The sequence below is a fragment of the Notamacropus eugenii genome, chromosome 6, assembly GCF_028372415.1.
Source record: "Notamacropus eugenii isolate mMacEug1 chromosome 6, mMacEug1.pri_v2, whole genome shotgun sequence".
In the NCBI taxonomy this organism is placed as follows: Eukaryota; Metazoa; Chordata; class Mammalia; order Diprotodontia; family Macropodidae; genus Notamacropus; species Notamacropus eugenii.
Window position 1 is genome coordinate 367,913,671 of NC_092877.1, and position 15,787 is coordinate 367,929,457.

General features: G+C 38.1%; 1 protein-coding gene and 1 long non-coding RNA gene across 9 annotated transcripts in view; one reads left to right on the forward strand and one right to left on the reverse strand.

The window, feature by feature from the left end:
- VEPH1 (ventricular zone expressed PH domain containing 1) overlaps window positions 1-15,787 on the forward strand; it is a 200,239-nt gene that overhangs the window by 108,290 nt on the left and 76,162 nt on the right. For all 6 annotated transcript variants that reach the window (XR_011969144.1, XM_072618640.1, XM_072618639.1 and 3 more), the window contains one exon: window positions 963-1,360. Coding sequence is in view for 5 of the 6 variants with exons in the window: in XM_072618640.1 (XP_072474741.1) it covers window positions 963-1,360 (398 nt within the window). In the remaining variant the exon portion in view is untranslated. Of the gene's footprint in view, window positions 1-962; window positions 1,361-15,787 lie in introns of those variants that run through there.
- LOC140510208 (uncharacterized) overlaps window positions 1-15,787 on the reverse strand; it is a 146,441-nt gene that overhangs the window by 34,692 nt on the left and 95,962 nt on the right. The window lies entirely within an intron of this gene.

Here is a 15,787-nt window from a genome sequence, read left to right on the forward strand (position 1 = left end):
TTACATACAACATCAGACTGTTTCAGTCTCTTGGTTACTTTTGCTTGGTTACCATTGGTTACCATTACTGGTTTTGATTCTTTGTTTTTAAGAGATTATTATCTAGGAGAGGAAAGCTTATAGTGTGCTCGAGTTTCAATACTATTTTATTTTATTTTTAGAGAGGTGACAGTATTGGCAATCAATATTCAAAAGTCTCAACCGCTTACTTTTCAGAAGGAAACCCTAAGATTTACATGCATATATGTGTGTATACACACACTTTTATGTGTGTATATATATATGTATATGCATATGTATGTGTGTACATATATACATTTATATACATATATATCTATGTGGATATATGTGTGTATGTATGTATGTTTCCACTCGTCTTCCATTAATTTATTGCACTGTGAAAATGACCCTGAATTAGAGAAAACTACAACAGCAGAGAATGAGTTCAACAAGGGTCCATCAATGTAGCATAGCTTAGCTGATGGAGCTGGTAACGGGCGTTGTCTTCTGACCAGTCTTAGCTAAGTTACCAGCTTGGCTATGGGGGAATGAATTTGCTAGCGCCAGCAACTCTTAAAGCTCAGGTGGCTTGTAGAGTGGCTGTGATCCGCATCAACAGAGGGGGCATTCACACAGATAAGATTACAGATTCTGAAAATGTGGGAATATTTTAAGACTATTCTTGGCACTGCAAGTTAATTTTAACTCTAAATTTTTTTATCTTTAGCTTTGTATATACCCCCAGGCTGTTAATGACCTGAATCTTCACAAGTCAGTTAAGTACACTGGAGGATTTTCCTATGCTCCTCTTAGTGACTTGATTGAGCTGTTAATCACTTTGAAAGCAACCTTTTGTACAATCCGGAAGATGCATTTTTATTTATTGCCTTTCTCTCACTTGGCATTCTGTAACGAATCTTTTTTCAAATGATGTTTTAATTTTTCCTTTGTTTACGTTATAGGTCAAAAAGTTTAGCTTTGCATGCAGTCCACCTGAACCATACAAATTCAGATGATGCACAAGATGTTAAGAATGAAGATGTAATGGCCAGCATCTCTTTTTCAGAAATAGACCCACTTAGCCAAGAAAATTACAAGTCACCATTTAAGGCAGATACTGAAGAATCACAGCTGGAAATTTCTTCAATTTCACACCCAAGGAGTAAATGGACAGAATCCGAGAACTTGCCAGAAACAGTTAAAGAGAATGACCCTGAAGAAACTCCAGAGACTACACAAAGTCATGTGGAATACCAGGATAAGCTCTATTTGTACTTAAAGGAAAATCTCAGCAAAGTGAAAGCATATGTCATGGAAATTGGGAGGAGCATTCCAGTTCCAGATCAGTGCACCATTGAAGGTAAGCATTTGGAACTTCTCAAGTTTGCAAAATTTTAGAGGACTTTGGAATCACATTACTGCTGTCATCACATAATTGGTTATCTTGTCTCTTTCAGGTGTTTGGATGTGATATGTTGAAAGTATTCCCTTATCATTTGCTTAGCTTTTCTTCCATCTAATTCAGAGTAGCTCATCTTCCAGTATCCCAAACCAATGGCCATAACACCACAATATTCTGGTGATTTTTACCCAAACTTCATAGTTACCCTTGGATTGTTCATTCAGCAAGTTAGTTCCACAATCATATTTTCCTCTTTAGGCATAGAGGAATGCTAATTATGTGTTGTTGCATACATAAGGAATAACTTACTATGATAATAATAAGAGTAGTAACAATTTTGACACCTTGGGCAAAGTACATAAAATATGATCTCAAATGAACTTTTTTTTTATTTTTTTTTCACTTTTCTGCATACTTTATTTGTTACAAACATACAGTTTTTTAAATGTAGGGTTGTAAAACTCTTTTTGGATTTGCAAAAATCAGCTATTGTAAGGAGAGGTCACTAGCATGAATTTCAAATGAACTTTTAAAAAGATATATGCAGTTCAGGAATTGGAGACTCCCTGACCCTGTCCCTTGGGTTGGAGATAAGGACTGTGGGACTGTGTCTCCCAGGCTACATCTGGGGAAGCAATGGATCAAATTCTAGGATAATTATAGTCTGTTATGGACCAGAAATGTATGCCACTAAGTAGCTTCTTATCTTGATTAGCCGTTTGCACTAACCAGTTGTTAATTCAGTGCTGCTAAAAACAACAACAACAACAACAACTTTTAAATTTTAGTGCTCTGCGTCAAAACTCTGGTTGCCCTATCCTAGTCGTGGTCTTGACTGTAGCTAGAGGAGGGAATGATCCATGGGTCCACATATTCTTGAGAAGTTCTGCCCTTTTCCATGGTCTTTTTGCCTATTCTAGTCCTGTAATCGTAAAGTTTTCCCTATTCAGACTCAAAGCTGCCACACAGCTAGAATATTTCAGTCTATGGTGATGGATCACTTTCTCTTTTCCTTATCTTTGACCATTATTTCTTTCCAAGATTAGTGTCCAACCCTCCTATTTTACCTTTTACCTATCACCAGTTAGAAAAAGAAAAAATACATCCTTACCATGCCTTGCTCCTGAGCCCATGAAGAGAGAAGAGAGCTAAGTAGCTACTCAAGAACTCAGGAATAGCATACATTATTGTTTAGCATGACTAAGTGGAAAATTACATTTCCTAAGAGTTTCATACCAAATTATTATAACTATTAAGGTTGAGTTTGCAAAGGAAACATTGCTCATTTTTTAAAGGGAATTTTGGAATAATTTAGCATGTCAGCTTTAGGAAATAGCTGGAATAACCAAGTTCAATATAAAACACACTTTTTAGTGACTGCTAGTTTTCTCAACAACCCATATGTTTCATGGATAAATAAGGAAGCAAAGCTAAAGTTGTTAAATGAATCCCTCAGGACCATACCAAGCGGGAGAAGCATTATGAGACAGTAGTCATCTAAATTAGGAGTTCTCAACCTTTTCTGGGTCATGGATCACTCTGGTAGTCAGTTTAATGAAGCCTGTGAACCGCTTCTCATTATTGTTTTTAAACACATTAAATTTAATTTAAATTTAAAATAAACAGAAAACATAAATAGAATTATAAAGGAAATTAAATATATTGAAATACAGTTATATATGCATGTGTACATAAACATGTATATGTGTGTATATATGTGCACACATACATATATGTATAGTTCAAAGATAGAGATAAAATCTAAATAGATTTAGATATATAGATCTATATCTATAAATATATCTCTCTATATAAGTACATATAAATATACCTGTGTTTATATATAGATCTATATCTATATATCTATTTGTCTCTCTGTCTCTCTATCTAGTTCAAGGACCCTAGACTAAGAAATCCTGATCTAAATGCAAATTCACAAAACATCTGTGAGATCATTGGGATGAGGACTTCCCCGTATGGGAATTCCTTCTACCAATGGAGATAAAAACTTATCTATCATACATCCTAAGGAGTTCCCTGAGTTTCAGAAGATTGAAGTGACTTATCAATGGTTATATAGTTAAGGTAGGAACTGAATTCAATTCTTTCTAAACCAAAACCCAATCATCTACGCACTGTGCCAAGTAGCTTCTAATTTTAAAAATGTTAGTGTAAACTTGTCATTTTATTCCTAGTATGTAAACTTCCTCTACTAATGCAGAGCAACACCTGCTTTGCAGTTTGAAGTCTTATCGAGTTACCCAGAGCCCCAAAGTTAAGCGACAAGCCCGAGATCATGAAGCCAGGATCTCTCTGAGGCAGGGGCAGGCTGAGGCCAAACCTTCTTGACTTTAAGGCAGACTACCTATCCACTATGCCTCTATATGTGTATACAGGTAATTATATACGTGTATACTGATTTTTTATTTTTTTAATTAGGTCCAAAGAATCAAAAGCACATCTGCTAAACAGGAAGGTTTTGCTTCTTGTGGAAATTTGTGAAAAATCCTGAGAAGATGTTTCTAACACTTGTTTATCAAAACAGATGATATTTCTTCCCACTTCTGTGAATTATGTTAGGAGTTAGAGAGTAAACTAAATGTCCGGGGGGGGCGGGGTTGCCTCAAATATTGAATGAATTTATTATCTCTTTTCCTGTAAAAAAAAAAAAAGCATTGTACTTTCTTTTATTTCGAAATGTTTCCTGTCAAACAAAAACTGAAAACTTAACAAATTTCTTTTTAGCCATTATTTCAAAATTCATTCATACTATTGTAATTTCCTGGAAGTTTCTCAAATAAGTCACTGGGAAGTTCCTTGAATTGGACACGTGCGGGGGAAAAGGAGATTGAGGTGACTCATTGTAAATCTCTCTACAGAAAGAGAACCCGTGCTGACTGTGTGCAGGACAAGCTGTTCATATTTCATAGATTATACCCAAGTCCTCTGTCCAAAAGCCAGTGAACATTGTCCTGGCTGTTGCAACTTCTCCTCTTTGATTCCATGATCCTCTCATGACAAAAGCATCCCATTCTAATTCTGTCGGATTTATAATAATTACCCAACTCTTTCATTCCATTCACTCCTCACCAAGCAGAAACTCACTCAAATGTTTCACTTCCTTCCTTCAAAAGGAACTGAGACTGACTCAAAAGAAAAGAAACAGAAGAAAAGATACCAATTGAGAAATTCAATTTTGTTTCATTGGATGCTAGTTAAGTAGAAACTGATATGCCCAGTCATGAAAGCCATCCAGAAACAGAGATAACAACCATATGAACGATTGATTAAAATCACCAGTAACAACAGAATTGCACATTGTATTTAGTTAAATAAATTAGACAATAGAAAGTAGAAACTAAGTTTTCAAAGAAACGTCATAAATATCCCAAATGAAAACAGGAATGTCCATAAACCTAAAAACAACTATGAGGTTTTACCTCACATTAAGGCACTTGTCACAGATGACTAACGTACTATTGACTGAGCCGTAAATTGGTCCTACCATTCTGAAAGCAATTTGGAATCATGCAGGAGAATGGGAGGGGGGACTAATACTCATAACTGGACTTTTTCTGGCAGCAAAGAACTGGAAATACGTGGATACCAACTGATTGAACAAATGGCCAAATACTTTGTAATGCAAAAACGTAATGTGATATTGTTGCTTAGTAAGAAATTATAACAATGAAGGATTCAGAAAAAAACATAGGAAGACATATACATTCAAATTATCAGAACCACAAAAATATGCAAATGACTTCAGTAATGTAAGCAAAATAATGGAAAAAACTTGAAGTCGTACAACTGTAATCACACACACACACACACACACACACACACACACAGGCAGATGTCCAAAGCATGACTGCAATGTTTTAGGAAGAAATAGAATATACACAGTGTCCCAAAAATCTTGGTACAGATTTAAGTTTTTAAAAAGCTTTAAACTGCACTCAGAGATCTGGGACAAATCACACACAGGTTTTTGTTTTTGTTTTTGTTTTTTTTCAGATGGTACAAATTTACTGGAACCTTGCTTTGATAATCACTTTATCATCTAAGTTGGAACCTTATTTTTGTTCTTTGTAGTGTAGGATTTCCCACAGGGCAGAAGCCTCTCATTCCCCAGCAAAGTGGGTTTTAACTGGCTATATCTCTGAATGAGCTTGTAGCCTTGTCCAAATCAGTTAATACCACTCCTTTCTCTTCTTCCATAACTAGTCCCACCTTTAAACTGGAGGATTCAGTCTTATTAATCTACTTAGTCCACTTATTGTTTGTACTCTCTGGTTTCACCTATAGGGGGTTTTCAGAGCTTGCATTTCAAAATGGAGGTGAGTCTTTGAACTTGAGAGTGAAGGAAAGTCTGCTGCTGTAAACTGTGCTGGGAAAATTTGGGGTAGGGACGGTGCATTAGAGGTACCTAGGAGCCTGGATCTCAGAGGCCATTGTGTTCAACCCTCTTGGACAGGTGGGGAGGATCAAAAAATTTAGGTGGCTTGTCCATGATCCCGCAATTAGTAAGGTTCCATGGTGGGATCAACAAAAATGCTGAGAAATACCATTCCAACTGATATTTCTTTAGTCCCTGTTCACTGAAGGTATTTAAGCAATGGTTGGATGACTTGGCAGCTAGATGACATCACGGTGCAAAGAGAGCTGGGCCTGGAGTCAGGAAGTCCTGAGTTCAAATTTAGCCTCAGATACTTACTAGTTGTGTGACCCTGGGCATGCCACTTCACCACTCTCTGACTCCGTTTCCTATTCTATAAAGCAGGAATAATAATGGCACCTATCTTTCCAAGTTGTTTTGAAGATAAAATATTTGTGAAGTACTTTGTAAACCTTAAAGTCTACATAAATGTTAACTGTTATTGTTATTATTAGCTGGTCAGAGACATTAAAAAGATCATTCTTGTATTGGTTGGGTTAGGCACTCTTGGAAATCTCTCTGAGCTCCAATAATCTGTAATTCTATGGATATTGCAAGTATTATTGGCCCTGAAAAATGAAAAGTGGTTTATATGATACCACCCAGACATCTCACTGTTTGTCCTTCATTCTTAAAGAGGACCATGATGTCAGGGAGGTGAGGCCATGACATGCAAGTGAATTGGATTTAAGTGAGGCAGAGCTGTGCAAACTCACCAGCCTCGCATTCTTCTCCAGAGCCATCTGACTCCAATGGCAAGACATAGATCAGGATGACTGGAGATAGTCCTGGATGCAGGGGGAGACTTTGGCCTTTTTAAGCTAAGGTCTTTAGCAGGTCTGTTTGACTGAGGTAAAACCACCTAAGAAATGAGGCAGAGAATGGCCTCTTTTACATAGTGAGAGAAAAAAATATCAGTCTGGGAGGACAAGATCCTCAGGGTTTCTGACCAAAACAGGAACAATTTTTACTTACGTTCACTCTGAGCCAATCAGCGCCAAAACAGTGACCAAGTGGGACTAGGCCTTTGCAACCCTACTAGAGGGGATAAATTAAGAAAAACCACATATATTGTTTCCTATGTATTGAACACTATCTAAGTGCTAGGGACTCAGCTACAGAAAGGAAGCATTAGTTTGCAAAGACATTCCTTTCTCAAAGAGCTTACATTCTAATGGGGGGCAAAACACATACGAGAGGGGGTGGCCAGGGAAGAGTGAAGTCCCAGGAGCAGTCATGAGTGGCGCCATGTGGCAATCAAATGGTACCTTTTCCAGGAACATCAGATTGGTCGGACCAGTGTTCTCAGAGAAGATGGAAGGGGGCAATTGCTGGGGTGGGCAGGCTGTACCATGATGAGAAGGTGATTCGTTCTGGTGTCTGGGGCCAGATAGCTCTAGTGAGTTCTCACCTATCAGCAGGAACTCAGGACTGGATCCAATCACAAGTTGGGAGGCTGTCTCTGGGGTGGCATGACAGGAAGATGGATGCAAACAAGGAATAAATCCTGAATCACCAAAGACCCCTGCCAGTGCCACAGGGGTACAATCATTTGCTGCCAAAGTTTAGGGTCAACAGATGAGAATACAGAGGGGTGCTGACATGCTAAGTTTCCCCTCTACACTCCATGATCTTTACCTAGAAAATACTGGAAAAGGTTGTCCGTGAAAAATTAGGGAAATGATATATAGATTTTTTCCCTTCCCCTCTTACATATTCTTTTCTCTTTCCAGCTTTCTATAAAATTACTGTGTGATCAAATAGCACCAAAGAGGATGCTATTTAAGCCAATGCATTTTAAGAGGAAAAGACAAAAGTTTTCCTCTTTCGGTGATTATTATAACCCATCTCTGCATAATAAATCAAGTCTAGCGAGGTTTCTAAGGCACATAGAGGCAAAGCCACTGAACCTGGGTCATAGGGCTAGATGAGATTTAAACCTAGGTGTCCCTGATGCTGAGTGTAGCCTTCTTTCCACTTAGCCAACATTAGCTTTCAGGTTAAGGTAATTATTATTTCTTTGCCATAAACTCAACCAAGGGGAGGTCTGGGATTTTGTCTGCATCGCACTGTCAGCCTCTGACCAAGATAGGCCCAAGACATAGCCAGACCATATGACTACATGCAACATTCCAACGCAAGTCACCAGAAAATTTTATTTTTGTTAATGATCAAAGAAACACTGGTCACTTGTTATTTACAAAAATACAGTTACATTTCTTGGGAACATTCAAACATCTGAATGAGTCAAGAGCAAATACTTCATGGAAAGCTCTTGAAGAAAAAAAGTAAATACAGCCAGTTTAAAAGTTAGCTTGTCTGCAACTCAGGCTACCTTATATAATCTACAGATGGGATACATTTTCACCCAATCAGGAAAGACTTCAAAGGAAGTCCAAGTAACAGAGACGGTGTTATCCCATACAGAACTCTGCTTAAAGACTGACTCTCAAGGACTATCTCTACTTACTAATCCTTAACACAGATTTAGTAAACTTTCATAAAAATCAAGTATGAGTCTAAGAACTTAGAAATAAGAGAAACTCAATCATCCAGTTCCTATTATGTTTCTTTAAATTATTAAATTGTGTTTTTTCTTAATCTAATTACTTTTGGCATTATGTGTAAGTACAACTAGGTGGTATTATTAACCTCATATTTATGATAAATTGCTTTCATTAGTTTAGAAATCCTGAAAAGCCAGTGAATCTCTCCATCTATCCCTGTCTATCTGCCTCTCCCTCCCTCTCCATCTTCCTCTTTCTTTCCCTCTCCTTTTCCCTCTCTCTCTACCTCTCATTCTGTCTGTCTGTCTGTCTGTCTCTCTCTCTCTCACACACACACACACACACACACACACACACACACACATAACCTACAACTGCTCCCAGAATAAAAGAGCCATCTACAAAGTCATAGACTTAGAATTAGAAGGTACTTCAAGGATTTCAAGCTTTCACTTTGTTTAGCCAGGGGTTAACGGCAGGGAGAAGAAACAGGTCCAGAGATTTTAGTGATTTGCCCAGATTCCACAGCTAGGAAGTATCGGTGACTCCAGCTCCTCTGACACCAGAGCCAGGATTCTTTCTTCTCAGGTGGCACAAATCCATAGGCTGTAAGTGTTCTAGTTCCCTCTCTTTCATACTTAGCCATGATACTACTTATCCACCCTCAACAGAACATTCCAGCCCTGTCAGTCAATAAACATTATAAGCACCTACTGTGTGCCTATCTGTGTGATCTTGGGCAAATCCTTAACTTCTCTGGGTCTTAGTCTCATTTCTAAAATAAGGGAATAATGGTGGTGGTGATGATATAAATAGTAATAATACCTAGCACTTCTATAGTGCTTGGAGGTGTATAAAACACTGTCTATGTATATATGTGTGTACACATAGTGATATAAATAAATACACACATATTCTCTATTGGTCCTCACAACAACTCTGGGAGGTAGGTGTGATAATTACCCACATGTTACAGTTGAGTTCCACAGAGGTTAAATGACTTGCCAACAGTCACTCAGCTGGAAAGTGCCTAAGGCAATATATGAACTCAGGTCTTCCTTAGTTCAAGTCCAGCTCTCTTAGCTGACTTCTATAGCTTCTTCTAGCTCTAATTCTATGACCCCATGATCCTATATACTTTACAGTTCCTATGAGGTCCTTGCATCCCCGGAACAGAAGCCTGCATTTTCTGAATAGCACCCTGAGAGAAATCATCTTTCTCTGTGTTGAGGACCCAAGACAGTTGCTCATAAACCGTAGATCCATTGCATTTCTATTCTAGGACCTGGTACTGAGCTCCAGGGATGACAGCTTATTAATTTCCCTAATCTAGTGTCCCCTTAATTGGGTATCTAAAAGTAAAAAAGAAGAAACTATATTGATGTTTTTACATGGAAGCATTTCTAGACATTTAACTTTGCACTAGAAAAATAAGCAGGAAGATATTTCATAGAATCCTAGAATTAGAGCTGAGAGGACCATCTAAGACATCTCATCCAAATCCTGCCATGAGCAAGAAATCCTTCTTACAAAACCACTGTCAAGTCGCCAACTAGACCCTCATTGAATCTCTCCAGAGACAAGGAACTCACTCATTCTCAAGCAGGCCATGCCACCATGGGAGGATCCAAACAGTCAAAAACATGTGGAATCTTCCAGTAGAATATGATCTCAGGAGTAAGAGGGGCTTTCATCCTGTCTTTTTCTCTCCAATATCTAATACAGCGTCTGGTATAGGGTAGACACTTAATAAGTGCATTTAACTGGGCAATATCTATCTTAGCACAAATGTATATTGAGCAGATTAAAATGCTATGCTTATGGTATTTAAAATATATTTCCATCATGTGATTTTTTTTTTTTTGGAAGACTATGGCTACTCACAGACCTGGTCACATTCTGCTTGACAGACCTGCTTTTTGACCTGCTCCATTTCTGTTGTGGGTCACTTTGAAGTAACCTGGTGGCCCCTTCTCCCAAGGACTCACATATTCATGCTGAATTTAATGCAGACACCCCTTGACCCTAGCCTATTATGACACAGAGCTCCCAATCTTAAGAGATCCACCAGTCTCAGCTTCCCAGGTAGCTGGACTTACAGATGGACACTGCCATACCAGGTGTTTTTACAATGGTGTTTTTAAAAACTAGCTTTGTGTTTTTATTCTATGCCTTGCAAAAGGCATCATTCCTCTTGAATGTGTAATGATGAGTATCTGTTATTAATTAAGAACTTGACAGAGCATGCTAGTCACAGTTTTAAATTGAAGGTTGGGTTTAAACTTCCTAGAGAGCCCATCATGTAAATTATCTATGCCAGTCTTTTCATGGTAATACTTTCCTTCTCAGAATAAAGGTAGCAGGGATTTTTTTTTTCAGGTTAGGGTTGGACAAGGTGGCCCCCGAAAGCTATTTCAACTGTGAGATTCTATGATGATTCATTCCAACAAACTTCCCTTAGGTGAAACTGATTTTGCCATGGACTTAATATTTAGATGCCTTCTTGTCATAATAAAATAACAAGAGTCATGAACACTTAAAATTTAGGCAGTTAGGTAGTACAATGGATAGAGCAAGACTTGGAGTCAGAACAACCTGGGTTCAAGTCCAGTCCGAGACACTTACTAGCTGTGTGACCCTGGGCAAGTCATTCAACCTTAGCTTCCTTATAATAGTGATCATTTATATAGTGCCAATAACCCTGTGCCTGGCACTATGCTAAGCACTCTATAATAATTATCTCATTTAATCCTCACCACAACCCTGGAAGGTAGGTGCTGTTATTATTCCCAAATTATAGATGAGGAAACCAAGGCAAACAGTGGTGAAGGGACAGATGACAAAATGGCTCTGAGTTCAACAGAGTTCAGTATTCTCCAGTCATTCATCCTTTGGCTGGCTGCTGAGCAAAGGATGGATGTGGACTAACTGGTCAAGAGTTTTAAGAAGTTATAAGCTTTAAGGAAGCTTTGGGAATGTACTGAAGACTGGTAGAATCTGCTCCTGGATGTAAATTTAGAGCATTCCTTGTGCGATCTTTTGACCTTCATGAAACGTGACTGAATTTTTTCATGGAAAATAATTTTAGAAGGCTCAAAATGCCTCTTGGACATCAAGTGTGTCTTCAGTGATCCTTCACTGAGTGGTGTAAATGAATTAGAACCATATGGATTACATTTCCTTTCAAATATGTGGAGAGTTAGAAATTAAGCAAAATTCTGCCAGAGGCAAAGTATGCCTTGCTGAACCTTAAACATTGGCGAAGTGGTTTAAAACAATCAAGGAATCTCAAACCTATAAATTAATTTACCTATCCTTGATTCATAGAATTTAATCCAATTGACCCTTATTTCCTTTTAGTATAGGGAACTGATGTCACTGTCCTACTATGGTTGCTTTTCTCCATTGAAGTTAAACTCTGAATTTTCTAAATTCTTGGTAAAAGTCACTTGCTTTTAAATATAAATGCATTGAATCATTGTGGATTCTAAAGTCTTTGATTTTTGAAGCTTTGCTTGAATGCATATCTGAGTGGAAACACTGGATTAGTTTTTGATTGGGCACTTAGGATATTTCTAGAATCCCCAACATCTTTATGCTAAGTTTCCCTTTTACATTCACACCAGTTCATAAATTCAAGACTCATGCCTCTGTCTTTATAGCCTTCCTTTGGATGCCCCTATGGTGGATAGATTCACACAGGGGGATCACACTACAGGAAGTGCAGACAATCATAAACATACTTCATTTTTTCTTGTAACTTAGAACCAGAGCATTCACATCACCATGATCTTTCTGCCATCCAAAATTCCAAATGTCCATTGGCACACTTCCAACAGTGTATCTTGTGCAATGTGACAGTGGGGAACACTCTGGATTGAGAGTTCAACAGTTACCTCACCTCTTTGGGCTTCAGTTTCTTCCTCTGTAAAAATGAGGGCATTGGAATAAGTGGCCATAATGGTCCCTTCTAGTGCTCAATTTACAATCGTATGATTTCACAGGGGTTTTTTTCCAGACATTCCTAATTTTATATTCTACAATCTGATTTCAAAGAATCTTAGATTTTGAAATGGAAGAGACTTTGGAGTTCACCTAGACCAACCCAACCCACTCCTTTTTTGTTTTGTTTTTTTATGGTAATTTTTCCCTCAATATTGATAAAATGGACCCACCATGTTTGATCTTGAATATTTCAATACTCATTGTGTTATAGGAGGAAGTGTACACGGCACTTTAAAACATATAATCAGAGAAAACATTTCAATTTAATCAAGAAGAAAAAGTCCACATCCAAGAAACCCATGTTGGAGGTGATACAATTGTGAAGACACTCAAAGACATATTCTTTTTCCTATGTTTCTTTTGGGTCTTTACTTCTTTAAAAAATACATTTATTAATTTTTACAAGACTCTATTATCTTACCCTCCTAATAATTCCCAAATTGGACATTTAAAAAGAAATAAAAAGAAAACCCTTATAATAATTGTGCATAGTCCATAAAACAAATTCCCATCCTGGACATGTCCAAAAATCTGTCTCACCTCCTCATTCTTTTAAATAAGTAAACTGAAGCCCAGAGAATTTTAGTGACTTGTCCAGTGTAGCACAGAACACAAACAGTGCTGGGATTGAACCCTAACTCTTTCTACTGTACTACAATACCTCACACATTACAATGTTTTGACTTTATGCTACACATTGAAGACTAATTTGACTTTGGCCTTTGGTCCAGCAGCTCCATTAAGGTCACGAGTTTAGTTCGGAACAGAGGCACACAAACCTTAGGGAGTTCCCAAGGCTGCCACACAACACCTGCTTTGTGCAAAGAATTCTCTAATTAGTATGTCTGATGTAAGTTACAATGTCATAATATTGAAAGTGACAGAACCCATTTTAAATTCTCTCTGCATACTTCCTTTCAAACATTCAGGATTGAAGAAATCCCCAAGTGCTATAAGCCAAACATAACTTTTCTTCCTTTTTGAACCTAAACACAATTTAAGATCAATTTAATCCATGTGTTTCAAATTCATTTCCATTTAATTCTTCAAAATTGGCCTAGATAAGATCTACAGTGATTCATACATGATGTATTTTGAAATTACTATTTTAAGGGATCCTTCATTAATATCTTTCTTTGATGTCTAATTGCGAGACAAATGTTATCCTGAATTGTTGAAAGTCATCACAGTGGAATATCCACTCGGGCAGGTCTTTCTAAAAAATAATAATAATAAGTCTTTTGTTCCTGGTCTGGAGATGGACTGTGGCCCTAGAACCAGCCAAGCTAAGTACTGATTCATCACAAGAACTTTTGGGTGGTCAAATTTTTTTTAAGTCAGTGAAATTCACATTGACTATCAACCAAGATGCCCAGGAGTTAACGTCTATGTGAATGAAAGAAACACATATACTCATGAAAACTTGGATCTTTGAAGGACTGGTGAGGGTCTTTGAAGGAATCTCGCCAAGAAAATGCCCTTTGAAAACAGGAAACAAAATCCAAACATTGGCTTCCATGTAACTCTCTAGGGTAGGAGTTTTAAACCTTTATTGTTAAACCTCTTGGTTTCTTTTAGTTCTACTTCCCTGCCATTACAGACAATCAACAAGCATTTCATAAGTGCTTGCTATACTCCACTACTTTGCAAAAACACTGGGGATACAAAGGAAAAGCAAACAAAAAAGCCCCTCCCTCAAGGAGCTTACATGCTAATGGGGGAGGTAACATATAAACAGAAATATACACTGAGCAGAAGGAAGGGAGCCTTAGATGGAAAGATGAAAACAAGACCAGCAAAAATCTTGGGTGAGATTCATGCTCTGTAGAAGTGACCTAGAAGCAGTTATGTGGCACAGCAGATAAAGTACTGGAGTCAGGAAGACTCATCTTTCTGAGTTCACATCTAGTCTCAGACATTTACTAGCTATGTGATCCTGGGGAAGTTACTTAACCCAATTTGCCTCAATTTCCTCATCTGTAAAATGAGTTGGAGAAGGAAACGGCAAATCACTCCAGTATTTCTGCCAAGAAAACCCCAATGAAGTCATGGAGAGTCAAACACAACTGAATAACTAGAAGTGACTTCTGGGAATGTTAGCTGTTCGCTTTACAGACCTCTGTAAACAAGACTGGACTTGGCTTGTCTGACAAGTCAGTGGAGAAAGTAGCGAGGTCTAAGCATCAATTATGATCCAGTCAAAAATTACCTGAAATATTGCCCCTGAATCTCTCCCCTGCTTGGCCTGTTGCTAAATCTCAAGATTCCTTCAGTAGTTAATTCCTTTGTGCTCACCTTTCCTTTTGTCCATGTCATTCTATTTAAAAATGAAAACTTTCCTGGGAGGAGGTAACCTGTAGAGTCACTAACACCTCAATGAGAAGTAGTTTAATTACGTTCCTTTTGTCCTGACAGGGTACAATTAAGCAGGAGGAAACAGTAATTTTGAAGGTGCTGAGAAAGCACAGAGGTTAGGGTTTGGGGATGAGATAGAAGAAAAGATTCTTCTCTTTGTTTCCTCTTCTTTACTACCATAAAAAAATGCTTGTTTGTATGTATTTGTTACGTATTTGTATATGTTAATGTATTTGTTACATTTGGGACCTTTCTTTATGTTACTGACTTCCTTCCTTCTGTCTTACAACTCAAGGAAACAAATATGAAGTTTGTGAACACCGATCTCTAGAGGTCAACTGGTTTTTCTGTGACTAAGACAGTGGAAGACATGCTGGAGAAGGGGGACCTTATGTTTTATTCCCCACTCTATCACTTCCTACTTGGCTTCTCTGCGAACCAAGAAACTCATAGGTTAAAACAGGATTGATTAGGCGAGTATTCTCAGTGATACCAAGAAAAGTGTTGGTATTCTTGGTGGAATGAACTTTTGCAGCCAGAAAAGAGGAGATGGAAAGATCCAGATTAAAAGGTCAGATTCCATCGTGAGTGTATCTTCTTTCTTTCCTCAGCCTCTTAACATTTCCAAAGAGAAACAGCAGTCAAAATCTACCATCCACCTTGGGGGAATCCTAATAAGCATTAAGTGCCTACTATGTGCTACAAGGACAAAAGTGAAACCCTCCCTCAGGATCTCAAGGAACTTACATTTCATTGTGGGGAGACTCAGTTTCCCAAGCTTATAACTTCATCATTCTCTTCAACCTTTCCATCTCCTCACCCCACATTTCCAACCAATTTCCAAATCTTGCCATTTCTACCTCCATGACCCTCCTCACATCTGGCCTTAACTCACACACAGATACCGCTTTAGCTCAGATTCTCATCCAGATGGTTGCAATGACCCTGATTTGTTAGCTCAACCTCACCTCTCCTCAATCTGAATCACCCTCCCCACAGCTGCCAAAGTGATTTTCCTTAGGCACAGACCTGACCATGTTACTCTCCTATTCAATCAGCTCTAGTGGTCTTCTCTTCCTAGTA